This window comes from Dama dama, chromosome 14 (assembly GCF_033118175.1).
Source record: "Dama dama isolate Ldn47 chromosome 14, ASM3311817v1, whole genome shotgun sequence".
In the NCBI taxonomy this organism is placed as follows: domain Eukaryota; kingdom Metazoa; phylum Chordata; class Mammalia; order Artiodactyla; family Cervidae; genus Dama; species Dama dama.
The window spans coordinates 75,437,916-75,464,849 of NC_083694.1; the positions used below are offsets into that span (position 1 = coordinate 75,437,916).

The following is a 26,934-nucleotide window of genomic DNA, read 5'->3' on the forward strand; positions in this document are numbered from 1 at the left end:
GCCTTGTTCTCAGGACCAGGCTCGGGGAGTGTCAGAGCCCAACGAGGCTGACATTCCACAGCTGAGGACACCCGGGCCCAGTGAGGCCCAGGGTCACATGGCTGGTGACGGGGCAGTGGACTGGACCCCAGTCTCCTGGCTCTCACCCTGACGGATTTTCCTGTCCTCACTCCAGACATCAATCTCCATACTGTAGCACTACAGCCCATTCTGGGGACTCAGACGAGACCCATGACTTCACATGCCCTCACTTCCTCCCTGCCGCCCCACCACCAAGAGCTGCAGGCAGCGGCCCCCGCTTCCTTCCTGGACTCGACTCCCTCAGCTGTCAGTGTCAGTGGAGGTCAGGCTGGGCTGCCCAGTTATACATAAAGAAATGCAATTTTGGAGGCCTGTTTAGCCTAAAATGTTATTTGTTGTTTATCTGATCTTCAGATTTAGCTGGGTGTCCTGTATTTGCTGGATCTGGAGACCCCAGGTCAGTGTGTGTTTCCACTTATCCCTGTAAGATAAACAAGACCCCCAAGTGCCTGTCTCCTAGGCTGGGGACCCAGACAGAATTTCCTAGGGGAGGGAAGGGAGGCTGCTGCCCCTCTGAGGGTCCTTGTACCGGGTCCCTGGAAGCCAGCTGCTGTCACCCTGGCATGTCCTGGACGAGGCTGCAGCCCGTGGACAGGTTAGACTCCTGGGAAGGGTTCTGGGTTAAGGCATCAGTCTCCTTCACTTGCGCCTCCAGCCTGAAAAGTTTTCCACAAACCGAGAGGTGCGTCACGAGCATTCCATCCCTCTGGGTGTCACACGGGTGAGAGGTGCTCTGGCTGTGGGCAGGCTGAGAGCGTCCTGCCAGGAGCCGATCCCATATGGTAGTAGCTGCCAGGCGGCCTGGGCCAGGGATCCCCTGGGGGCGCCGTGTTGAACCCCTTCTGCGTGCTCAGTTACACCAGACCAGCGCTCGGAGGGCCAGACTCCCCAGCAGAGTGACCACGGGAGATTCTGTCTTCATTCTGGTCACTGACCCCATTTTTCTATTTCATCCCAGTATTCTTGGGCTTCCCTTGTAGCTCAGCTGGTAAAGAATCTGCCTGCAATGCGGGAGACCTGGGTTCAACCCCTGGGCTGGGAAGATCCCCTGGAGAAGGGAATGGCTACTCACTCCAGTATTTTGGCCTAGAGAATCCCATGGACTGTATAGCCCATGGGGTCGCAAAGAGTCGGACACCACTGAGCGACTTTCACTTTTTCAGGGCAGGCCAGTGGTTAGGACTCGGTGCGCTCACTGCTGAGGACCCAGGCTCTGTTTGGGAAACTAAGATCACACAAGCAGCATGGCACTGCTGGAAAAAAAAATTATTTAAAGAAAATACCCAGGATTCACTGCGAATCATCCTCCCAGCCTCTTCTCAGCTATATGTGTTATTGACATGTTAGTGGTTGATGAGCCCATCACGAACCAGCCTCCATGTTCTGGGACCCCCTCCCTGAGGGGGTGGGCACTCAACACCCAGAGGTGCCCCGAGGCCCCCTTCTGTAGATGAGAGGGCTGGGCTTGTGCAAGGCTCCGTGGGCGATGGGAACCCAGGCTCTGCGAGCCGCGTGTGCGCGGGGTCTGTGGGGGCCGGGCCCAGGGCGAGGGGCTGCCGGAGAGAACGTGGTGGGACCCTTGCCCTTGAGGCAGAGGAACAGCCTATCTTTGCCGGCAGACAGACTCCTCCCAGAGGTAGGTGACATGGAAGGACCCGTTCTTGGCTTCAGCTCGCCTGTCTCGGCAGCGGGTGAGAATTCCTGTTTCGAGGGCAGGCGGGGCTGTGGACAGGACGCGCCGGTCAAGCAGGAGGCCTTGATTCTGCCCTCAGCTCGGCTGCTACGAGCAGAGGGACCTGGGGCTCATCTCTCGAGACCTTTCTCGTCCTTGGAGGACCTCCTAGCGGAGGGCTCCTTTGGCCCTGAGTTTTCAGGTTTTGTGTGGCTGGAGAGCGGTCCGTGAGCGGCTGCCAGGGCCTCACGGTGGTCTCCGGGTGGGGCGGGGCCACCCCCAGGCCTGTGGGTGCACTGCCTTCTGCTTCCATCTGGGCCGGGCACCGGGGAAATGGCGGCTGATTGACCCTTGCAGCAGCCACAGAGCTGCTCGGGCTTCGTGCCCTTCACTTTGCAGAGAGGAGGCAGGCCCTCGAGCTCCCTACAGAGGAGGGGAGGCCCCTGGAAACCGCCGCCTTGAAAGCCCAGGCCTGCCTCCTGCCCTGCTCCCCTCTCTGGGTTCTCTGATCGGTTTGGAAAGTCCCGGCGGAGAAGCAAGTCCCGTCCAGGCGGGCACGGCTCCTGCCCCCAGAGGGAGTGGTCTAGGTGCTTGCCAGCCCGGGTCCTCTGCCAGCAGTGACGCACCCCCACCCAGTCCCAAGGGCCCCGGGCTCTCGCCGGGCAAGAAGAGGCAACGATCCTGCTGCCGAGGGACAGAATGTGCCCAAGAGAGGAGACGAGGGAGTGGGGCCGGGGGCTGCCCCCTGCTCCCCTCCCTGGAGGAGCAGCCCCCGTCTGACCGCAGCTGGCCCCCCGGGTTCACCAGCAGGGTCTCCTTGGCTCTGAGGTCTTGTGTCAGGTGTCCTCACTTGGGGGAGAGAAGCTGGCACCCAGGGGCTTGGAAGGGAGAGGATGCAGCCCGGGAGCCATGCAGGCAGAGTCCCAGGGCAGCTCTGGGCGGGTAACTGAGCTTGGAGGGCTGCCCTTCGCAGACAGGAGGGGCAGGGGGCTGTCCAGGCCTGGGGCTGGCACCGGGCGCCTGGGCACAGCCATCACCCCCAGTAGGGCAGGGCCAGAGGCCGGGCCCAGAGAAGGCAGGATGTCACCTGTCTGGGTCCCAGCTGGTGGGCCCCTGGGGGGCAGGGGGCGTGTTCAGGAAGATGTGTGCCCACAGGGGGCTCAGTGCAGCAGAAGGGGGGAGGTCAGACTCTGCCCGCCTGGGGCAGTCTGCAGTAGTCCTTCCCCATGGGGCTCGGGAAGGGGCGCCTCCTCCTCCGGGAGAGGACAGAGCCTGCCTGTGTTTATGTCTTCTTGGCTTTAATCCACCTGCCACTTCTGGTCAGCGTCTTCCTAGAAAGGCCGCCCCCCGCCCGCCCCCCGTGAGCCACCGTCGGACTCACCTTCCTTCTCATGAGTCACCTCAGAGCCTCCGAAACTTTGGAGGGGAGATTTGAAGACTCAGGCCGATCATAAAGCTTCTTTATTTTGCACCAGAAGAAAATTAGCGTGTTTTGGTTTTGCCTTCTTTTTTTTTAAGTCCTGACAAAAACTAGTTTCAGCCGACAAGTCTTTAAAGCCCTAACTCGCTTATAACAGTGTTAGTTATAAACACTAACAGCATGAGAGGCTGGGATGAGGTGCTGTGGCAGGCGGCAGAGTGACTTAACCTCCGGCCTCGTCTCCTGGGTGTCAGTGGCGGGCGGGCGGGACCAGGTCAGGCCCAACCCTGGTCCCTGGCGTCCTGGAGGCTTGGGGATGGGGCCCCGGGGCTCCGGGTGAGCAGACGGGGAGGCCGGCCGAGCCCCTGCCGTCATGCTGGGTGGGTGCAGCCCAAGGAAGCCAGGCTTGGGAGCCTCTTGAATAGTGCAGCAGTTTGCTCTCCCCATCCTGTCTGCACTTCCGGTCCTGGCATCCTTGTGGGGTCGGAGCGAACCGGGCCCTGGGGTTCTGATTCATTAGCGGGGAGGTCAGGCTGCACCGCGGTGCAGGGCCTCGTCCAGCAGATGCCTCACAGGTCTGCTAGGCAGAACCGGGTCCAGAGCCCACTCTGCGCTGTGGGGGGGTGTGGAGGGGAGGGCGGGTGCCCGGACCTCGTCTCCTGCCTCTCCTGCTCGGCTCCAGAGTGGACAACAGGGGGCAGGGGCGGTGAGGGGGGAAGAGGGGGGGCCAAAACACCGCAGGGGGTCTGCTGCCTGCCTTCCCTTGCGGCTTCCTTTTGTCACCGGGCTCACCCGCTTGGGACAAGAGCAGCAAGCAGCCGTTCCCAAATGGGTGGATGAGGCCCCCACCCCTCGCTGGTAGGGTGGGGCCCAGCCTCCTAGCCCAGGGCCCCCTCGTGTCTCTACGGAGGCCTTCCTGACTGGGAAGAGCAAACTCAGCTGAGAACCCAAATCGGGGCAGGCGATGGGAGGTAGAGACAGCTGGGGAGGGAGGCAGCTTGGGGGCTGCACAAGGGTGTGGCCGGGAAGGGGATGAGGGCAGGCTGGTGGGTTTGTTCCCAAGCTCTGAGCTGGGGAGAAGGGCGCGTCCAAAAGACTGCAGTCGGGCTGAATCATAGACGCCCAAAGGCAGAAGCCTGCAGGACTTGCTCTGGTTGGGGAAACGCAGGCTCAGAGGCATGAGGGGACGGCCCGAGGCTGCACAGACACTCAGGGAGACCCGGCGCTGGGGCACTGACCTCGGGGCCCCTTGTCCAGCAGTCCCGTCATGCTGTCCCTGCTGGGAACCTGGGCATCTGATCTCCACTGTCACTGTTTCCACAAAATCATCACACCGACAATTATTCCTTAATTTTAATAGACTGACTTTAAGCGTTCGCCCTCCACGCCGGCGACGGAGAGCCCATGAGGGCACCGCGGCCGTGTTCAGGCGAAGCTGCTCCCGGCTTCTCTGGTTGTCACAACAAGCTACAGGTTTTCAAAGCTATGCTTTTGAGTAACAAGCCTTATTAAAAGGAAAACATGATTAAAAAAAAAAAAATTTAGGAAGTGTATTCACTTTGAAAGGAAACTTTGTGTCAGTAACTCAAGAGAGAGAAAAAAAAAAACACCAGTATCCTTATTTAAGTCCATGCAGAGATGGCTTTTTTCTTCCTGCTCAGAAAAGGGAGGTCGGCAAATGTTACAGACACGTCCAGGCAGCAGCCCCGGCCGTCTCCTTCTCGGGAATCAAGGTGGAAAAAAGCTCCAGGAGGCCCACAGAGCAGGGGGGAAGGGCGGGGTGCCGTGCAGGAGGCCAGAAGGAGCTGGGGGTCCGGGGGCAGGCCCTTCTCCTCCCTCTAAGCGCCCCCAGGGCGGGGAACAAGGTGGCCGGGCTTCTAGGGCCCCGGGAAGCACAGTGAGGCTTGGCTGGTTCCGGGAGCTCGGCCTTTACCTGATTCTGCACCCAGCTTGGTGCAGGGGTGAGCGCGTCCTCCGGCTCGCCCTCCTCTCGTGACCTCGCCAGGCAGCTGTGCCCGATCACAAGGCCGGGACAGAGGGCCTCCGCCCGGCCCTGTGGGCATGGAGCCGAGTCGTGGGTCACCCAGCCAGGCACCCGAGCTCTTCTTGAACGTCTCCCACTGTCAGCCAACGACGGGGGCAGGCGCTGCCGGGGTCGGGGGCCGAGGGGAGGCGGTTTCCCAGGTGCCGGGCCGGCGCGCCCCGGAGGTGCTGGGGCGGGAGCCACGCATGCTGCAGGGCCCCAGCTGCAGAGGCTCTGGGCCGCTGGACGGCACGCGTGTCACCAGGCTCTGGGCCACTGGACGGGATGCGTGTCACCAGACTCTGGGCCCTTAGCACGCGTGTCACCAGGCTCTGGGCTGCTGGACAGCACGCATGTCACCAGACATGCGGCCGGGTGACTGGAGGCCGGGTGACTGGAGGGCGAACACCGGGAGAGGTTGGAGGTCTGAGTCCTGCTTCAGAGTCAGCCCCATCTAAGCTGCGTGGCCTTGGCCCGGCCTCAAGTTCTCTGAGTTATGAAATGCTCTCGGGGCATTCCCTGGTGGCCCAGTGGTTAAGACTCTGGGCTTCCACTCCAGGGGCTGCGGGTTCAATCCCTTGTCCAAGAGCTAAGATCCCACATGCCACACGGTGCAGCCAAAAGAAAGAGAGGAGAGAGAGAGAGATGCTATGGGAGAGAGCTCTGCCGTCTGTCCTGACACGTCATCAGCCGGGCGGGAGGAGGTGATTGTGAGGCTCCAGCAAGAGGAGGAGTTGTTCAGTCGCTCAGTCATGTCCGACTCTTTGTGACCCCATGGGCTGCAGCACGCCAGGCCTCCCTGTCCTTCACTGTCTCCCAGAGTTTGCTCAAACTCATGTCCATCAAGTCAGTGATGTCATCCAGCCATCTCATCCTCTCTCGTCCCCTTCTCCTCCTGCTTTCAGTCTTTCCCAGCGTCGGGATCTTTTCCAATGAGTCAGTTCTTTCCATCAGGTGGCCAAAGTATTGGAGCTTCAGCTTCAGTGTTGGTCCTTCTAATGAGTATTCAGGGTTGACATCCTTTAAGATTGACTGGTTTGATCTCCTTGCGACATGTCCAGGGGGATGACTGGGGGGATCTTTGCAAACTGGAGCACCAGGCCTGCTACAACAGTAATCACAGGATAGGCTCAGGGCATGTCCAAAGACCTTCCCCATGGAGTCTCTTTGTGAAGTGACGTGACGTGTGAAGACCTCCGTGAAGTGGTGTGTGTCCCACACAGGCAGGCGTGCGTGTAGCAGTGTGTGTGCACATGTGCAGAGGTTCACCTTCCAAAGCAGGGGTCGGTCACCAGACCCTGGAGCTCCCAGCCAACCTTCCCGTGAAATTCCTGGCTATCTCCCCAGCAGGAGCGCTTCCTTCACCAAGGAGTTTCCAAGGAAGAATCTGCCCCGAGGACTTTGCCACCTCGTGGAGTCTTTCCTTTGTCTTATGGTTGGAAGCACCTCCTGGCTCAGTGCTCCGGGGCGAGTCAGGGCCCAGCGATCCCCCAGGCCCCTGGCACAAGTTGGGGTTCCTGGCCCGGGAGTCTCCCTCGCCCTCAGGTGTGGTCTCTCAGGAGTCCACCCTTCATCTGAGGTTCCAGGGGTTATTTCACGTGGGGGCCTTAGAAGGGTCCCCAGAATGAACCATCACTGGAACCAAGGAGCTGCCTCTGGGTTCAAAAGAGCTTGGGGCTCTGGGAGGGTACAAGGACCGTGCCTCGGACTCGCCTGAGCCCATGAGAATGGTGGCTGACTCTCAGGGGTCCTTTGCCTCTTGGGTCTGTTGAGAGCTGCCTCTGAAAGGCAGTCCCCTGCCAGGGGGTCCTTCCCAAAGTGAAGCTGAGATGTCCACATGTGAAACCCGAAATCCCAGTTCCCCAGACCTATCCTAGGAGGTCAGGAGCTGAGGAAAGCCTGTGTCTCAGGCATGCAGGGCAAGAGTTTCAGAAGACCCAGCCTCTCCCACAGTTCAGGGATGGAGCAGGAAGCAGGATGTGAAGGCAGAGCTGGGTGCTGGAGCTGAGTACCTGAGTTGGGTGTTGGAGCTGGGTGCTGGAACTCAGTACCTGAGCTGGGCGCTGGAGTGGGTGCTTCAGCTGAGTACCTGAGCTTGGTGTTGGAGCTGGTTGCTTCAGCTGAGTACCTGAGCTGGGTGCTGGAGCTGAATACCTGAGTTGGGTGTTGGAGCTGGGTGTTGGAGCTGAGTAACCAAGCTAAGTGTTGGAACTGGATGCTGGAGCTGAGTACCCGAGCTGGGTGTTGGAGCTGGGTGCTGGAACTCAGTACCTGAGCTGGGCGCTGGAGTGGGTGCTTCAGTTGAGTACCTGAGCTTGGTGTTGGAGCTGGGTGCTTCAGCTGAGTACCTGAGCTAGGTGCTGGAGCTGAATACCTGAGTTGGGTGTTGGAGCTGGGTGTTGGAGCTGAGTAACCAAGCTGAGTAACCAAGCTGAGTGTTGGAACTGGATGCTGGAGCTGAGTACCCGAGCTGGGTGTTGGAGCTGGATGCTGGAACTCAGTACCTGAGCTGGGTGCTGGAGCTGGAGCTCGCACCATTGTTTCTTCGGACATCGCACGTCGGGGAGGCCAGCTCTCAAGGTGCAGGGTGACCAAGTGTACGGGCCCCGCCCCCTGCCCCGTCACCGGGAACAGCAGAGCTGTGGTGGCCTGACGCCTGCTGTTCTGAGAGCAGCCGTGGGCCCAGAGCCCAGGACAGCAGGCTTTTCAGGGCCCCGACTTCTCTCTTTGGAGAGAGCAGCGCCTTGAGGCAGCCATGCAGGCTCTTCTGCTTGGGCTTCACGGTCCAGATACTTCAGAAGATCTCTGAGTCACCACGATGGTTCTCACCACTGACTGGTCTCTGTGAACCCTGACCCCACCATCCCGGGTTACAGGGGACACTAGCCATTGTCAGCCAGCTCTCTGGTGAGATCTCTGCTCCCAGAATGGACATCAAAATGTCAGTTTATCCACATTAAACAAATCAGGCCCTAGAAGATGCCTGGCAGCTGGCATCAGTGATTTCAGGTCTCCGTGGTGCCCCCCTGCAGCCTGCGAGCTGGTCACCCACCAGCAGCGTCCAGTTCACAAACCAGGGCCCCCGAGTGGGCACTGCTGTCTCTGGGTGCGGGTGGTGGACTCCTGGGACAGCTCCTCCCAGCCTGGGGGACTGCAGGGCAAGGCGCCCACCACAGCTTCCTGCAGCCCAGATGGCAGGGCCTCCAAGCCCAGGGCCTGCTCTTTCTGTCCTTCATGCTCCGCACCAAGCCCCGTGCCAGGAAGGAAGGGAGGCCGGCCCAGGGCGGGGCCCCTGCTCCCAGCCAGGGAGGGAGTGGCGTGCGGAGGGGGCAGGGACCGGCACGCCCCCACCCTGCCCCCGCCCAGGTCCCACCTTTGGTGACTCAGGCTGGCCGTTCCCACACTGACACAAATTGCCGAGTAAGCAGTCACCCCATCCCTGGGAAGCTCCCCACGCCCTGGGCCCCGAGTTCCCCGGGGAGCCCTTGCTGGGCGGGGCTCTGTGCTCTCCAGACCCCTGGGCCAGCGCGTCACGTGGTAAGGCCCCCTGCCGCCTGGACTGGCCGTGGTGCCGTCCTGACCGCTGTCCAGGAGGATGGTGGGCTGTGGTCTGTCTGCTCCCCTGGGCGGGGCCCTGGCTGGGTGCTGAGCGGGTGCAGTGAGATGGCAGGAGAGGTCTGTCCCCGAGGCATCTCCAGTCTAGGTTCTTCAGGAGCCCCTCACCAGGCCAGGAGGGCGAGGACCCCACGAGGTGGCCCTGTGCTGGCTCTCACAGAGGCCCTCTGCGGTGATGCTCTGCTGGGCGCGTCTGGGCGGGAGGGGCCGGGTGTGTCCACCTGAAGCCGGTTTGCCCAGCCCCACCTGCCCGGCGAGGCTTGGTCTCAGGATGGGCTTAACAGGCAGGACACAGACCTGCTTCTCACCCAGGCCTGCCCTGTGCCCCTCCGGCTGCCACAGCCCGAGGTGGGGGGGTGGTGCTTGCGCTCAGGGGCTTGAGGCCCCGGTCCAGGTTGCTTTACTTACTGGGGACTAGTTGCCCACAGGACCGGACTCCTCGCCTCTGAGGACTTCCCGACCTCAGGAGGGGTGGGAAGAGAGCTTACGTCGAGGAGAAGGGTTGGGGGGAACTCAGAAGTGGGCAAAGTTCCCCACTTCTCTACAAAGGAAGGGGAGAGGGAGAAAAATGGGTTACAAGACCTCAGTCATTAGCTGAAGTGGGAGCAGAGCGGGCCCTGGCCCGGCGAGGCTCGCTGGGTGGTTCCAGGTACAGAAACGTGTCTGTCCGGGGCCCCCCCAGGTGTCCACAGGCGGCTCTCTGGTCAGCTCTGCTCCCAGGCTCTCCCAGGGTTCTAGCCTCTGGTGTGTTCCGATACACCTGAGGCTGGCCTTTCCCAAGGAAGCTTGAGATAGCTAGACCACAGGGCGTGTGCGTGTGTGAGCGTGTGTGTGTGTGAACATGTGTGTATATATGTGTACATGTGTGAGTGTGTGTGCATTGAGCATGTGTGTGCATGTGTGAGCATGTAGGTGTGTGCGCATGTGTGCGTGTGAGCATGTGTGTATGTGTGTGCATGTGTGTGAGCATGTGTGTGCGTGTGTGAGCATGTAGGTGTGTGTATGTGAGCATGTGTGAGCGTGTGTGCATGTGAGCGCGTGCATGTGCGTGTGTGCATATGTGAGCATATGAACATGTGTGCATGTATGAGCGTGTGTGTGCGTGTGTGTGCGTGTGAGCGTGTGTGTGCACATGTGAGCATGTGTGTGTGCGTGCGTGTGCACATTTGTGCATGTGTGAGCATATGTGAGCATGTGTTTATATGTGTGTATGTGCGTGTGTGCGTCTCACTGTCCTTTGTAGGCAAAGCCGAGGGCACTGCCAGCAGACCAATGTCTGCGTGGGGTGAGCCGGGTCCCCCGGCCTGGCCAGCACTGAGCTGCCACTCTGCAGTCTGGTGGGCATCTGCTCGGGACCCGCGAGGCAGCACTAGGAAGCGTGCAGGTGTTCTCCCTGGCCACAGCGGCTGTGAGGTGCTCCTGGCGATTAGGGCCTGGGGACCGGTGCAGCACTTATCCCGCCGCAGTGCTCAGGGCATCGTGGACAATGAAGAATTGTCCTGCCCACTCAAAGAAACACAGCGCCGTTCCATCAGAAAGCTGCCCGTGTGGGCAGACCAGCCTCCTCTGCCTTCTTGGAACCCGTGCTCTGAGGCCGCGGCATGAGAGCAGCCCCACCCCTCCTGGGCCGCCCTGGGTGAGGGCTCGGCCCCTCCGGTGCCCGGGCAGCCCGCGGTCCCGGTCTGAGCGCCAGGGCAGTCCACAGCTGCTGCCCTGCCACGAGCCTCACCCTGTGCCGTGACCCCCAAGCCTGCTCGCGTTGAGCTCTCCCTGCTGCCCCACATGCTGAGCAGGCCTTTGGGGCAGGTAGAAGAAAGGGGCGAAGGTCACAGGCTCCAGCTAGGATGCCGGCATCTGCATGTGCTGGGCTTGGACCCGGGGACTGTCGGAACAAGGACCGGGAGTGTCGTCTCTGAGGACAGGCAGCTCTGGGCTGCATTTCCATTTAAGGCTCAGCCTTCGCTCCAAGGTGCCGCCATCGGCTTCCTCCCCTGAGGAGGGGGTGTGGCCTCCAGCCCGCAGCCTGGGGGCCGGCTTCCTGTTTCTCACCATCAGCGTGTCTCCGGTGCGCCGCGCGTGTGCCAACCACAGACACGCAGACGGCAGCCCGCCCCGCTGACCGCCGTCCCTTCTGGTCCCTTTGCGCCTTTCCCGCCCCACACACCTTTGGGCTTGGCTGGTTTGACCCAGTCTGGGGGTGAGCGCCGCGCCTGTCTGGGTGCACACCGGCCCGGCTGGTGAGCAGAGCACACCAGAGCACCGTTGCCAGGGTGATGGGGGCTTCTGAGTTGGTTTCACCACTGACCGGAGCTTGACCACAGTGGCTTCCTGCCCCAAAGGCTCTCTGTGCAGGGCGAGGGGGCCTGGCCGAGGGCCAGTGGCTGGACCTAGGGTGGAGGGGCCTCAGCCGGCTGCCCGACCACACCCTTCTGCGTGGGCGCGTGTGTGCACGCGTACACGCACACACACACACTCATACTCACTCACAGGGTGGGGCAGGCAGGCTCTGGGCCCCAGCTCACCCCGGCAAAGCTGAGTGTGAGTCGGCCCCTGGTGCACGCGTTTTCTCTGGTTTGCGTGGGTCCTCTGGTCTCGGGGTGAGTCAGAGCTGGCAGGCCGGCGGTTGGCTGCTCTGCTCCGTGAGGGCCTCGCTCTTCGAGCCCCCAGCTCTGCAGGCTCTTCCCAGGGCGCCCGACTCCCCGCTGGGCTCACACAGAGCCCTGGGGGCACCTCGCTGTCCTCCAGGTTTGCGGTTCGGTTGAGCCTTGCCCGCCGCTCCCTTGATGCCAGTCTGACGGCACAGCCCTGGCCACCCTGTGCCCGCTGCAGCCCCGGGCCTGCCTCATGGGCGCTGGGGGCCCAGGAGCAGGATTCCCTGCTTTGGCCTTGGAGGGGTTCCCCAGAATGCCCTCTGCCCTGGTCGGCGGGAGGCGAGATGAGGAGTTTAGCAGAGAAACGACAATGGGAGAGTCCTTTCAGGGTGGGAGCAGTCCCCCGCGGAGCACAGGCGATCTCGGGAGCTGGGGACATCCGCACAGGACGCGTGGCGGGGCTGCGGCCGGAGACTCGGGCTCAAGCCCCGCGGTTGCCCTTCCCTCCGTGGGAAAGCCCCTCGCCTCCCTCAGCCACCAGCTCCCCCTCTGGACCCGGCCCACTGGGACTGGGTCAGCGGCTGTCTAACCTTCTCTGGCTACAAGCCACAGTAAGCCGTACGCTTGACACACAGCCCAGCCCTTTCTACATGTCCTGCACTCATATTTTCTAATTCCAATATATATTATTTGATCCCATTTAAAAAAAAATGGTCACAGTCTGCTAAATTGATTTCCTAATCCATAAGGTGTCACAACTTGCAGTTTCAGAAGTTGTCTATGAGAGGCTGGTCAAGGCTCCCCCCTCACCAGACATCCCAGGACCCTCTGAGCGTCACCACGGGGGTGGCGGGGTGGTGGATCCTGGGTGGGGACCCCGGCTGAGCCTCCCTCCCCTTCTCCCCCAGATCTACAATGGGACCCTCAAGCGGGAGGCTGACAACAGGCGCTTCAGCTCCTACAGCCAGATGGAGAGCTGGGGCCGGCAGTACCCGCGGGGCAGCTGCACCGCGCCGGGCGCCGGCAGCGACATCTGCTTCATGCAGAAGATCAAGGCCAGCCGCAGCGAGCCCGACCTCTACTGCGACCCCCGGGGCACCCTACGCAAGGGCACGCTGGGCAGCAAGGGCCACAAGACCACCCAGAACCGCTACAGCTTCTATAGCACCTGCAGCGGCCAGAAGGCGGTCAAGAAGTACCCGGGGCGCCCGCCCTCCTGCACCTCCAAGCAGGACCCCGTGTGCATCCCGCCCACCTCCTGCACCAAGGACCTGTCCTTCAGCCACTCCAGGGCCAGCTCCAAGTGAGTACCCACGGCGAGGGGCGGGCGGGGCCGCCGGGACCGGCTGCTGGCCCGGGGTTCTCAGCCTGCAGGGGGTGGCAGAACCCGGACCCCGAACAGAGGCGTCAAGTGTGTGGGTTGATTTTAAGGGGTCTCCGGTGATGAACGGGGGAGGAGGGAAGTGAGGGGCTGGCTGGGCCAGTGATTCTCAAAGTGTGTGCCTCTGACCACCAGCCTCGGCATCACCAGGAAGCTTTTGAGGAAAGCTCCTCGGCAGGCTGCCTAGACCTCCGACTCAGAGACCCTGTTGGGCCTGCGGCGTGCCTCACCAGCCTGCAGGCAGTGCAGACTCTGTCGGGGCTTGAGACTCGCTGGGCTTGGGGGTTAGTGCTCTCCCCACCTTCCGAAAGAGCAAAGGAGTGTGCCCCAGGGTCGATGACGAGAAAGCGGTGGGGTCCGTCTTACAGGGCAGAGGACAGAAGCCAGAAGGATCAGCGTGGGGGGCGGTGCCCGTAGAGAGCCTTGGGGACTGCCACCGGTGCCCGTAGAGAGCCCTGGGCACAGGCCGGCTTGGGGACAGCTACCGGGGCCCGTAGAGAGCCATCGGGATGGCCACCGGTGCCCGTAGAGAGCCCTGGGCACAGGCCGGCTTGGGGACGGCCACCGGGTCTCGAGGGTCGCTCTTGCGCCCCATGAACCTCAGAGCTGCACCCGGTCCCCACCAGAGTCCTGTACGCATTTCCTTGACGTCTGCTGAGCGTGGATGGGCAGAGCAGGAAGACTGCATGCACTGAACAGCCGGGGCCGCCTGCAGCTGTGGGGTTAACTGCCTTCCGCGGGGCCTGGGGGGACTGCAGTCTTCGTGTCTGACCCCCAGAGCCCTTCCAGGCTAGGACCTGGGGAGAGACGGGCTCAGAGGTGCCAGGTAGCTTGTCCAAGGCCACGCCGCCACCACGCCCGCCTCTGCTCACCACGCTGTCCTGGCCATTATGGAGCTGGCCCTCTGATGGCTGCCTGGAGGCCACACGGGTACTTAGGAGTCTTTGGAGAAGGACTGAGAGAATGTCTCCTTTGGAGACGGACCAGGGCCTCGTCCAGCCCCGCCTCATTTCCCCAAACCGGAGGCCCCAAGAGGACAGGATCGGGCATGAGTGGCAGGCGCCTGTGGAGGTGAGGTCTGCCCTGCAGATGCTGGGCGGTGTTCTCCCGATGCGGCGGGTACCACTGATGGAGGTCCGGGAGCTCCTCTCCGGAGGCCGTCTTTCCAGAAACGGAGTCGGGCGCCTGCAGTGGAGGGGCATGAGGCTGGGACTCACGAGGCGCGGGCTGCTCTAGAAATGCTGGGAGGATTTCTAGGGGTGGGGGCTGGGGCCAGGAAGAGGCTGCCCAGCTGTCTGTGGGAACCAGAGGCTGGGGACGCGGCCTGCCGTCAGCACTGTGGGAGCTGGAGCAGGTCCTGGAAGGAGGACTCCTTTCCCCAGGGGGGCTCCCAGCTGGGGGTCTGCAGTGAGGGGAAGGGACAGAGGCACCCAGGCCTGATCAGGGTGCAGCGTGGAGCGCAGTCTTGCTGGAGCAGACACGAGTTCAGGCTGGGAGTGTGTGAGTCGTGGCAGAACCAGACTGTTGGGTTAGAACAGGATGGTTCTAGTTTTGTGGCTCCAAAAATGTGGGTTATTGGCCATTTTGTACGGTTCGACCAACACATGCCCTTGGGTATCAGTCTCAGTTCGAGTCTGAACTTGAACTTGCAGTATGGAGAAGCTGCTGATGGGGACAGCTCAGCAAACAGGGTGTCAACCGCTCATCTGGGAACGGGAGTTACACTTCGGGTGGGACTGAGTGCTCAGAGAAGAAAGCCACTGGGGGTGGGTCTCGCTGTCGTCCCAGTGAGAGTGACCGTGGTCAGAAGGAAGGCAGTGGCCGTGAGGATGGGAGGAGGAGCAGGTGTGAGAATGTTTGTGTTAGAAAAATCAGCTCGGGTTGGGGAATACGTGTAAATCTATGGCTGATTCATATCAATGTATGACAAAACCCACTGAAATGTTGTGAAGTAATTAGCCTCCAACTAATAAAAAAATTAAAAAATTTTAAAAAAAAATATGAAAAAAAAAAAGAAAGAAAAATCAGCTCGACTTGGAAATGGAGGGAGGAGGAAGAGAGGGACGCAGGGGTGGATGGCTAGATGAATGGATGAAGGGATAGAGGGAAAATGGATGATAGATGGATGGATGATGGAGGGAATGGATGGAGGGATGGATGGAAGATGGACAGCAGATTGCGGGAAGATGGATGACGGATGCAGGAGAGGAAGATGGGGGGATGGATGGGTGGAGGGAAGATGGACAATAGATGGAGGGAAGATTGATGATGGATGATGGATGGATGAAGGAAAGGAAGATGCAGGGATGGAGGGATGGAAGGAGGATGGACAGTAGATGGATGAAGGTGGATGATGGATGGAAGAGGGACAATAGATTGAGGGAACATGGACAGTGGATGGATGCATGATGAATGGATGGAGGGAAGATGGGCAATAGATTGAGGGAAGATGGATGATGGATGATGGTTGATGGAGGGATGCAGGAGAGGAAGATGGGGGATGGATGGGTGGAGGGAGGGCGGGAGGAGGGGTCCAGACAGATGCAGAGGCTCCCAGCATTCTCTTCTGTTTTCCCAGCACCAGGCACACACGTGAGAGATGGCAGGGTGGGTGGGCGCTTCCCCTCAGGAGTAGGGCAGAGCTGCTTCTCAGCACAGAGGTGACTTGTCCGCTTGGACATGACCGGTGACCAGGGCCTCATCCCTGCAAATGCTCCCTGCGGGGTGAGCCGTCCACTGCTCTGGGGGAGCTGTCCACCGTGGGAGTGGGGCCAGCCCCTTCCAGCTCTGGGGCGGGCACAGGGACCCTGAGCCCCTGCAACCCTCTGGCCCACCCATGCCCACAGGATCTGCAGCGAGGACATTGAGTGCAGCGGGCTGACCATCCCCAAGGCTGTGCAGTACCTGAGCTCCCAGGACGAGAAGTGCCAGGCCATCGGGGCCTACTACATCCAGCACACCTGCTTCCAGGACGAGTCTGCCAAGCAGCAGGTCAGTGGCCGGGGGGCTGGGGGGCAGCCTGAACCCACTCTGAGCCGGGGTGGGGGGCGTTTGCTGTTGGCTCCTCATCCCCCTGCCCAGCTGCCCAAGGCTGGGAGTGTGCCTGGCATGCCCAAGGTCAGGGGGCTGTCTGCAGGGGACGCCACTCAGCCCGTGGTCTGGAGTGACAGCCACGGGCTCAAAGGAAACCCCTCCTCAAATTCACTAAGGAAAGGACGGCTTCCTCCCCTTCAGCTTCAGCCCTACCCTCTGATTCTCTCTCTCTCTCTCTCTGTCTCTGTCTCTGTCTCTGTCTCTGTCTGTCTCTCTGTCTCTCTGTCTCTCTGTGTCTCTCTGTCTCTCCCATGGTTGAGAGCAGGGCTGTCTGTGCCCCTGAGTGTGGCCGGCAGGGAGGCCCCCTCGCGGCCCTGTGAAGCGGGCAGACTCCTAGTGCGGGTGGGGTCCGTGTGCACGCAGCCCCTGCCACAGTGGGAGGTGTCCCCACAGGGGTCCCCCCGGCCTCAGGACTCTGAAGCGTGCTCCCTGTGGTCCCCACCGCAGGCGCCCAGGGGAGACACGGGGCTCGGGAGGGGGCTGAGGGCTCCGGCGAGGCAGCAGGGCGCCCTGTCCGGCGCTGCCTTGGCCCCCGCGTCTCCCCAGGCTGCCCGTCGTCTGTCTGGGCAGCGCCGGGCGATGGGCTCAGAGTGGCGCGGCTCCGGGCAGCGGGTCTCCAGCCCGGCCTGAGCCCCGCCCGGCGCGCTTTCCCGCAGGTGTACCAGCTGGGCGGCATCTGCAAGCTGGTGGACCTGCTCCGCAGCCCCAACCAGAACGTGCAGCAGGCCGCGGCCGGGGCTCTGCGCAACCTCGTGTTCCGCAGCACCGCCAACAAGCTGGAGACACGGCGGCAGAACGGCATCCGCGAGGCGGTCAGCCTCCTGAGGAGGACCGGGAGCGCGGAGATCCAGAAGCAGCTGACCGGTGGGGGCCCGGCCGCGGGGCGGGGGGCAGCCTCAGGCGGACACTCAGGCCAGTGCTGGCCAGGCTAGTCGTGCCCAGCGGGTGCCCTGGGTACTGGGTCCCTCTGTCCGCCCGCGGTCTGAGGTGTCTGAGGAGAGAGGGCAGTGTGTCCAGGCGGGATCTGTGTTTGGAGAGATGGAGACCAGGAGAAGACCCCGAGGGGTCGGAGCTTTGGCTTAGCCACCGTGTGTCACATTGACCCGCACAGAGAACCCCCAGTGCTCCGCCCTTGAAACCCTGCTGTCTGGCTGGAACGTAGGGTCGGGGGTTGGTGAGCCCGACGGCAGTCTGGGGGCCGGGGTCCAGCGGGGGCGGGGTCCAGCGGGGCGGGGTTCAGCAGAGGCGGGGTCCAGCGGGGCGGCCCTGGGCCCTGGTCCTGCTGAGCCCGCGGTCCCCCAGGGCTGCTCTGGAACCTGTCCTCCACCGATGAGCTGAAGGAGGAGCTGATCGCCGAGGCGCTGCCCGTGCTGGCTGACCGCGTCATCATCCCCTTCTCGGGCTGGTGCGACGGCAACAGCAACCTGACCCGGGACCCCGTGGACCCCGAGGTCTTCTTCAATGCCACCGGCTGCCTGAGGTGAGGCGGGGTCCAGCCGTCCGAGCCCAGGCTCAGAGGGGCCGGGGGCGAGGGCCTGGACGAGGCTTGGGACCCCCACCTGCACCAGGGGGGCCTGAGCCAGGAGTCTGAGTGGAGACTCCTGGGTCTGAACGTCTGAACTGGCTCCGCTGGCCGCCTGCCCGCTCCGCACAGCCCTGGCTGTTGCACTCCTGAGGAGCGTCTTTGAGATGCTCGTGTACCGACGCCCCAGTGCGTCACCTCCTGGCTGTGACGCTAACAGCGTCTGCCGTGTTCCCTGGCGTGAGGAGGGCACTGCTTTGGCCAGAACTTCCTGGGTTCTGCCCCAGCCCGTGGCAAAGGCCCTGGGGGCTGCAGGGGGTGGGACTCTCCTCTGGGGGCGGAGGTGGCGGGTATGGCCGAGGAGCAGACCGCGCTCAGGGTCACACCTCCCTCTAACAGCAGCCTCCGAGGAGCGGAGGGGAGAGGCTGGGGAGGTGCAGAGTCAGGGTCATGGAGACCTTAACGGGGCAGCCGCAGCCAAACCCCACCTGCGCCAGGCAGGGGCGCCCAGGCGGCCCGGGGGTGAGCCCTGTGCTGGGGGCAGGACACCGCCTCCAGGGAGCCTCCAAGCTCCTGTCCAGCAGCCCCAGGCAGGGCCAGGGGGTGGAGCCCCAGGCCCTGCCCAGAACGTGCCACAAGGGTCCAGTGTGTGCCAGGCTGCTAGCGGCATCAGAGCCCGGGACACATAGCAGTTCCGGGCCTGGAGCCCGGCGGGCGCGGAGGAGGGCGGAGGAGGCCAGGGAGACCCCAGCCCGGCCTCAGCCAGGCCTGAGAAGAGCCCGGTCCTCATCTGCTTCCCTCAATTTCTGTCCTCTCTCCCCGCCTTCCTCTCCCACCACGACCTCCGACCCCTCCCCGTGACCTCTGCCCCTCCCCATACCTCCACCCTCCCCGTATTTTCCACTCCCTTCCTGTGACCCCTACCCCTTCCTATGACCTCCACTCTCCCCATGACCTTCACCTTCTCCCCATGACCTTCACCTTCTCCCTGTGACCTCTATCCCCTCCCTACGACCTCCACCCTCTCCCCATGACCTCTGCCCTCCCCATGACCTCTGCCCTCTCCACATGACCTCCACCCCACCCCGTGACTTCCACCCCATCCCTATGACCTCCACCCCCCATGATCTCTGCACCTCCCTGTGACCTCTGCCCCTCCTCGTGACCTCCACTAGGAACCTGAGCTCCGCAGACGCGGGCCGCCAGACCATGCGCAACTACGTGGGGCTCATCGACTCGCTTATGGCCTACGTCCAGAACTGCGTGGCGGCCAACCGCTGTGACGACAAGGTGAGTGTGGCCCCAGAAGGCCAGCACAGCCGCGCGCCCACCCACACCACACACCTGCGCAGACGGGCAGGAGGGCAGACCGTGGTGGGAAGGGGCACGGAGGCTGCAGTCCGCCCACCCGGCCGGAGGAGAGAGCCGTCCCCAGGGGCTGGCCGGGCATCGCTACCCCTGGGTCCTGCATGCGCTTTCCCTGGAGAGGACTCTGCCTCCTGCTCCTCCATCAGCTGTGACCACAGGCCTCAGGAGAGAGCGGTCTCCAGGGCACCGGGGAGGGGCGGAGGACATGGGGAGGGGGTGGAGGTCACAGTGGGAAGGTGAAGGTCACGGGGAGGGGCAGAGGTCACAGTGGGAAGGTGAAGGTCATGGGAAGGGGCAGAGGTCGCGGGGAGGGACGGAGGACACGGGGAGGGGGCGGAGGTCACAGTGAGAAGGTGAAGGTCATGGGAAGGGGGCAGAGGTCAAGGGGACAGGTTGAGGGCGTGGTGGGAGAGGAAGGAGGGGAGAGAGGAGGACCGAATGGAAGAGGGAAGCATATGAGGCCCCGGGAAGGAGGGAAACCTTTCGGGCGGGGAGGTCCTGGGACTCAAAGGCTTTGAGGAGGAGTTCAGAGTCGCTCGTGCAGGCTGTGTCTCCGGAGCCAGGCTGGCCGTGGGCATGCTGGCCGGGGCAGCAGGGACGGTGGCCGCGGCCTGTGCCTGCCACCAACCAGGCCTCCCGTAGGTGCCTCCTGGGGGTCATCTCCCCGGGAGCCCTGGGAAGCAGGCCACTTTGGTCCCATTTCAGAGCTGAGGAAGCTGAGGCCCAGGAGGGGCTGGCAGGTCACTGGTGCTCGCACAGCCGCGGGGGCAGGGCCGCTCGCACAGCCCCGGGCGGCTGGGTGGGGGCCTTCCCCGGCCAGGCCAGGCGCTCGGGGGGCGGGCGGGGGCTCAGGCCGTCTCTGCTCGGCCCCCAGTCAGTGGAGAACTGCATGTGCGTCCTCCACAACCTCTCCTACCGCCTGGACGCCGAGGTGCCCACGCGCTACCGCCAGCTGGAGTACACCGCCCGCAACGCCTACACCGACAAGTCCTCCACCGGCTGCTTCAGCAACAAGAGCGACCGCATGACGGTGAGTGCCCGCGGCCCCCGCGGCCCCGTCCACCCGCCCGCCCGCGGAGCCCGAGACCGGCCCTGGGGGAGGGGCCCTGCCCCGCCTGGCCGTGGGCCCCGCTGCACCAGGAGAGGGGAGCGCCTCATCTCCCCACCACACAGGCCCTGCGTGCTCGCGGGGATGGAGCCGGAGCCGCCTGCGTGCAGGCCTCCTCGCCCCTGTCTTCTCCCTGGTTCCTGATGGTGGGGGTCAGCCTGGCGCCCACCGTCTGAGCGTCCTGAGCCCCCAGGGCTCCCAGAGGCAGAGAGATGCTGGGAAGGAAGGGCTGGCCGCCTCCTCTGGGCAGGCCATGCAAGCTGGGCCCTGGGTCACCCCTGCTGGCCTGGGGAGTGAGGGAGGCATGCCCATGTGAAAGCCACAGCCTCACCGTGGAGGCGGGGGCCCAGCTGGCTGGGAGCGCAGAGATGGCTCTGTGCCCGCCGAGAGGGCAGAGGGCCTGGGGGAGGGGAGGGGGCAGCGGGCACACCTCCTCCAGGAACCAGGACTCTGAGGCCAGGGGAACACTTAGGATGCTCTGTGCCCGCGGAGAGGGCAGAGGGCCTGGGGGAAGGGGCAGCGGGCACACCCTCCTCCGGGAACCACGACTCTGAGGCCGGAGGAGCAGGGCACGTGGGTTCAGCCCCGCAACCTTCCTCTTGTCCCCAGAACAACAACTACGACTGCCCGCTCCCCGAGGAAGAGCCCAACCCCAAGGGCAGCAGCTGGCTGTACCACTCAGATGCCGTCCGCACCTACCTGAACCTCATGGGCAAGAGCAAGAAGGACGCCACCCTGGAGGCCTGCGCGGGCGCCCTGCAGAACCTGACTGCCAGCAAAGGGCTGGTGAGCGCCCCCACCTCGCCCCACCTGTCTCTCCCCCCTGGTCTGAGCCCGGCTGCCCCTTCCACCAGCCTGCCTGAGTCAGGGAGGGACGTGCGCTATGCTCCAGGCCAGGCACGGGGCAGCTGAGGGGGCCAGAACCCCCAGCCCGCCTAGAGTCTGTGCCGTAGGGTCCCCTCTGCCTCCTGGCTCCCGGCCCAGACTGGGCTCAGGCTGTGAAGGGTCTGCTGCGTGCTGAGCGGACAGAGGTGGACATGGAGGGTTTGGGGTGTGGGCAGGTCCACAGAAAAGTGTGGCAGAATTGGGAGAGCGTTGAGGCCAGAGGCAGTCTGGGGACATGGTGGAACTGGGGGAGGTAGGAGGCGGGTCTGCAGCTGCCCTTCCACCCTCTCTGCTCAGGACAGAAGGGGGTAAGGGTGCGCTCAGGGTCAAAGAGGACCCCCCACTGCTAGAGGATGGGCCTGGACCAGGTTATGGCCAGCGTGGCTTTCCCGCCAGGGGCCTGGTGGGCTGCCCATCCTCTCGGGGACCCTGGGTTGCATCTCCAAGCTGCACAGGCCCATTCATCCACCCTCGACCCGACACTCAGCACAGAAGCAGCAAGCCGGCAGGAGACGGGTGGCCCTTCCTTAGGCGGCAGGGACCCTCGACTCCAGGCTTCACGCAACCAGAGAGCTGGGAAGCTGGAGGGAGGCCAGGCAGCCGCCACGAGAACCGGTCACACCTGGGAGTTGATTCTGGGCCCCTCCCATGGGGGATGAGGGGCAGGGATGCCCCTCACCAGACCCGCTGGGCTCAGGCTGCCCCCAGCAAGCTGCAGGTGTGTTTGCCTGGGGGATTGTTCTGCAGCCGCCCAGGTGGGAGCAAACGTGAGTCTATCTGCTTCCAACATGGAAGAGGAAGTTCTGGGGTCCCTGAGGGTGGGGTTCCTGGCCCCCTCCTGCCTGCCATGGGCCCGGGGAAGCCCAGCGAGGGCCTCGCTCGTCCTCTTTCCCAGATGTCCAGCGGCATGAGCCAGCTGATCGGGCTGAAGGAGAAGGGCCTGCCCCACATCGCCCGCCTGCTGCAGTCCGGCAACTCGGACGTGGTGCGGTCTGGAGCCTCGCTGCTGAGCAACATGTCCCGGCACCCCGCGCTGCACAGAGTGATGGGTGAGTGCCCCCTGCGGGAGGGGCCCCACTCTCCAGAGCCTGCTGGGAGGGGAGTCCCCCTCTGACCTCTCCCTGGGGGAGCATCCTGGAAGGGGAAGCTGGCCCAAGAGAGGTGTGGGCATAGGAAGGGGCAGGTCACCTGGGTGGGGAGCAGGTGCGTAGGTTCCATCGGGCCACCAGCCTTGAGTGGGAGGTACCTGGCTGGGAGCCTGGCTGAGGGCAGCCTCAGACTGGGCCGCACGGGACCCCTCGGTCACCGACCCCGTGCCCGCCCCTCCTTTCTCTCCCAGGAACCCAAGTGTTCCCAGAGGTGACCAGACTCCTCACCAGTCACACCGGCAACACCAGCAACTCGGAGGACATCCTGGCCTCGGCCTGCTACACCGTGAGGAACCTGATGGCCTCCCTGCCGGGCATGGCCAAGCAGCACTTCTCCAGCAGCATGGTCAACAACGTCATCAACCTGTGCCGTAGCAGGTAGGAGGCCGCGGGGGGAACTGCAGGTGGGGGGACTGCAGGTGAGGGAACCATAGGTGGGGGAACTGCAGGTGGGGGAACTACCAGTGGGGGAACCATAGGTGAGGGAACTATAGGTGGGGGGACTCCAGGTGGGGGCACTGCAGGTGGGGGAACTACCAGTGGAGGAACCATAGGTGAGGGAACTATAGGTGGGGGCACTGCAGGTGGAGGAACTACCAGTGGAGGAACCATAGGTGAGGGAACTATAGGTGGGGGGGACTGCAGGTGGGGGAACCATAGGTGAGGGAACTATAGGTGGGGGGACTCCAGGTGAGGGCACTGCAGGTGGGGGAACTACCAGTGGAGGAACCATAGGTGAGGGAACTATAGGTGGGGGGACTGCAGGTGAGGGAACTATAGGTGAGGGAACTATAGGTGGGGGGACTCCAGGTGGGGCACTGCAGGTGGGGGAACTACCAGTGGAGGAACCATAGGTGAGGGAACTATAGGTGGGGGCACTGCAGGTGGAGGAACTACCAGTGGAGGAACCATAGGTGAGGGAACTATAGGTGGGGGGGACTGCAGGTGGGGGAACCATAGGTGAGGGAACTATAGGTGGGGGGACTCCAGGTGAGGGCACTGCAGGTGGGGGAACTACCAGTGGAGGAACCATAGGTGAGGGAACTATAGGTGGGGGGACTGCAGGTGAGGGAACCATAGGTGAGGGAACTATAGGTGGGGGGACTCCAGGTAGGGGCACTGCAGGTGGGGGAACCACAGGTGAGGGAACTATATTTCGGGGAACTGCAGGTGGGGGAACTACCAGTGGGGGAACCATAGGTGAGGGAACTATAGGTGGGGGGGACTGCAGGTGGGGGAACTCCAGGTGGGGGGATTGCAGGTGGGGGGGAACTGCAGGTGGGGGGACTGCAGGTGGGGGGAACTGAAGGTGGGGGAACCATAGGTGAGGGAACTATAGGTGGGGGGACTGCAGGTGGGGGAACTACCAGTGGGGGAACAATAGGTGAGGGAACTATAGGTGGGGGGACTCCAGGTGGGGGGACTGCAGGTGGGGAGAGCTCCAGGTGGGGGACTGCAGGTGGGGGAACTACCAGTGTGGGAACTATAGGTGGGGGGAACTGCAGGTGGGGGGACTGCAGGTGGGGGAACCGCAGGTGAGGGAACTATAGGTGGAGGAACTGCAGGTGGGGGGGAACTGCAGGTGGGGGGAACTCCAGGTGGGGGGACTGCAGGTGGGGGAACTGCAGGTGGCCGGGGGTCGGGTGGAGGGGGCAGGGCAGCAGGGCTGCAGCAGCGGCAGGCGGCGTGGAGGGTGGCGGGGCCCTGCAGAGTGGGCGGGGAGGCCCGAAGGAGGGAGGTTCCAGAAGCTGAGGCCTCACTCTCAGGCCCCGGGCAGCACCCATCCTGGCTGGGAACCAAAGGACAGTGAGTGCCGTGGGCCAGCAGGAGGCATGCAGCAGCAGCCCCTGCCGTGCAGGACTTATCTGGCCCACGAAGCTCTGTCATCCCAGGACAAGGCCAAGGGACAGAAAGGGGGCCCCAAAGAGAGTCCCGGGTGCCTCTGAGGGGGCAGAGCCGCGGAGTGTGCCCACTGTGAGGATGCCCACCAGCGGGGCTGCCCCAGGAGGAGTGAGGGGGAGGGCAGAGGGTTGGCTCATCCTCAGGCGGCCAGTCTCAGCGCCGGTGAACTTCCGCCCCACAGCACCTCCCCCAAGGCTGCGGAGGCTGCCCGCCTCCTCCTGTCCGACATGTGGTCCAGCCGGGAGCTGCAGGGGCTCCTCAGGCAGGTAAGGCCTCACCCCGCCTGGCCCTGCCGGCAGGCTCGCCCACCCTGCCCGGCTCTGCCGCAGGAGGGAGAGGCCGGCCCCTCGTAACGCGGTCCAGGGGCTGGCCTCCGCCCCAGGCTGAGGAGGTGCGGCGGGCAGGGCCGTCAAGGAAGCGCGCTGGGAGCAGCCTCTGAGCGTGGGGACACCCGTGGTGCCTGCCCCCAGGTGTCTCACGCAGCTGCTGTCTCTCCCGCAGCAAGGTTTTGATAGGAGCATGCTGGGGACCTTAGCCGGGGCCAACAGCCTCAGGAACTTCACCTCCCTATTCTGAGAGGGGCTGCCCGCCCACGTTCAGCTTGCAGGTGAGACTCGCCCCCTCTGGGCAGGGGCACCTCCAGGCCCCCTGCCACGGTCCCGGCCATCCTCAGAGAGAGGGGCCCGGCCCTGCTCCCCAGGGACATAGAAGCAGGCTCCAGTCTGGCTGACGTAAGGTCTGTGAGGACTGCCGCGTCGACTGCCTGGGCAGTGACTGTCCCACACAGGACATTCAGTTCAGTTCACTTCAGTTCAGTCACTCAGTCGTGTCCAACTCAGTGACCCCATGGACTGCAGCATGCCTGGCCACCATGTCCATCACGAACTCACAGAGTTTACTTAAACTCATGTCCATTGAGTCAGTAATGCCATCCAACCATCTCATCCTCTGTGGTCCCCTTCTCCTCCTGCCTTCAGTCTTTCCCAGCATCAGGGTCTTTTCTGGTGAGTCAATTCTTCACATCAGGTGGCCAAAGTACTGGAGCTTCAGCATCAGTCCTTCCAGTCAGTATTCAGGATGGATTTCCTTTAGGATGGACTGGTAGTATCAACAGGCCAGAGGTCTGGGCAGAACTGCCAGGCACAGTCGTGTAGGTTGCTCACTGCACAACCCAGGTGGTACCACTCACATGGACTGCAGTGTGAATGGCACCCCAGCAATGGCACAGTGTGTGGTTCTGGGTTTGGGCGTCTGCGGTTCACCTCTTCTTCTTACAGGCCACGGTCCAGTCTCTGCAGCGTGCCTAGTGTGGACAAGCTTGTTTCTAGCTGACAATTCTAGGGACCAAAAACTCAGGTCCAGCATCCCTGACAAGGGCTTCTAAGCCTTAGCCTTCCTTCGGCTCACCTGGGATGCTTGCTCAACCACACACGCCTGGTCCCAACCCCAGCAGTCCTGACTCAGTGGCTCCAGAGTGAGGTCTAGGAAAATACATTTTAAACAAGCATCCCAAGGGATTAGGGCCACGTTTCGATGCTCAGATTGGCCTGGTCAGCGCTGGAGGGTCAGCAGAGGTGGCCCCACCTGCGGAGAGCTAGGTATGAGGACAGGGCCTTCTGAGTTGAAGGGACCTCTGGGCGCCCCAGTGGCCCAGGGCGTGCTGGTGAGGCAGGGGCCACAATTTCAATCCAGACGAAGGTGCCCTCAGACCTCAGAACCTCCCCCGCCCAGCAGCAAATGCATCCCAACAGCACAAGGACGGACACAGAGCCGAGACTAGCCAGCAGGCGCCTGACACACGCAGTCTGCTGCCGGGGTGGACACGTGGGCGTGGGGGGCTCTGATTCGATGCGGTGGACACGTGGGCGTGGGGGCCTCTGATCCAATGCAGGCACCCTGTGAACGTCTCAGGCGTGGCCCTGACCCCAGGCGCGGGCGCGCTGGGAGGGGACCACTGGTGAGACCGGGTGCTCACTGGGGGTCTTCTCCTTTTCCAGACGTGATCCGACCAGCGGAGCAGACCTGGGCCTTACTGCAGGCGCGTCTGTCCACCTGCACAGCGTTTGGAGGTGTTCAGAGCCAGCCAAGAGCACGCAGGGACGCTGCGGTGGATGAAAATATTTTTAGAGTCTTTCTTTTCCTTGGGGGAACTGACAGGCAGTGGGGGTGGGGGAGGGGAGCGGGGGGGGCTTTCTTGAGTTAAGGGAGCTTATGTCTTGATGTTAATACTTCTTTCTCTGAGGAGCGGCATATATACATATGTATAGTGTGTGTGTGAGTGCACGCGTGTGTGTGCATGCATGTGTGCGGAAGGCAGGCCCTGGAACTGCAGGACTGGGGGAACTGCAGGCTGAGCTCACGGTGGTGGCGGGACTCACTCTCACAGACACGGGTGACTGTGCTTGGGGTTTCGCTCCCCGTCATCTCGAAGAGTGGGTGCCGGGGCCTCGTCAGCACCAGGCCCACGGGGAGTCCTGCAGCGTCAGGGCGGGGGAGTGACTGGGGCTGGGGCTCATCCCCCCACCCACCCCGAGAGGCGGCTTTGCAGGAAGGGAGGTTGGTGGGGCTCAGTGTATCTCCTGGGAAATCTGGCGTGGTCGAGCGGCCCTCCCGCAGGGCCTGGGGCCAGGGCTGGGTGGCCGTGGGGTCTGCTGGATGGGCCAGGACAGGCAGGCTGTCTTTGCTGTGTGCAGTCTGTCCAGAGAGTAGGTGCCGGGGGCGGCCAACCACTCCCGCGGGCCGTGTACCCATCAGAGCGGGCTCACCTGGGAGCCCTCCTTTACAGGGGCGAATAATCCACATGTTGGGGAGGAAAGAGGCAGAGTGGTGGGAGAGCGGCGGCTCCATCCTCGGATTCCCAGCAGAGGAGCTGGCCCGGGTAGGCCAAGGGTTGACCCATGGGTCCTGAGACCCGCCGAGACCCCAGCGAGGCAGGGTTTCGGAGGAGGGCGCTCGGCTAGGAAAGGGAGCTGTTGTGTCAGGGATCAGCCAGAGGCCGCCCTGCTTTCCCTGACGCCCAGCTGCCCGTGACAACTGCAGAAAGGGTGGTGAGAAGCCCGCCAGGGGCAGTGGCTCCCAGACCCCCAGACTCGTATGAGCATAGAGCAGGCCCCGGAGAGCGCCCC

At 63.1% G+C, this 26,934-nt stretch overlaps 1 protein-coding gene across 1 annotated transcript in view; it reads left to right on the forward strand.

Annotated features, from left to right (window-relative positions):
• The window catches only part of PKP1 (plakophilin 1), a 38,581-nt gene extending 12,670 nt beyond the window's left edge, over window positions 1-25,911 (forward strand). The window contains exons 3-14 of the mRNA XM_061161297.1: window positions 12,311-12,705; window positions 15,630-15,774; window positions 16,533-16,740; window positions 17,179-17,356; window positions 18,574-18,688; window positions 19,641-19,796; window positions 20,484-20,660; window positions 21,655-21,808; window positions 22,099-22,285; window positions 23,991-24,075; window positions 24,311-24,416; window positions 25,807-25,911. Coding sequence (XP_061017280.1) covers window positions 12,311-12,705; window positions 15,630-15,774; window positions 16,533-16,740; window positions 17,179-17,356; window positions 18,574-18,688; window positions 19,641-19,796; window positions 20,484-20,660; window positions 21,655-21,808; window positions 22,099-22,285; window positions 23,991-24,075; window positions 24,311-24,385 — 1,875 coding nt within the window. The 3' untranslated portion in view covers window positions 24,386-24,416; window positions 25,807-25,911. The remainder of the gene's footprint in view (window positions 1-12,310; window positions 12,706-15,629; window positions 15,775-16,532; window positions 16,741-17,178; window positions 17,357-18,573; window positions 18,689-19,640; window positions 19,797-20,483; window positions 20,661-21,654; window positions 21,809-22,098; window positions 22,286-23,990; window positions 24,076-24,310; window positions 24,417-25,806) is intronic.
• Window positions 25,912-26,934: the final 1,023 nt, after the last annotated feature.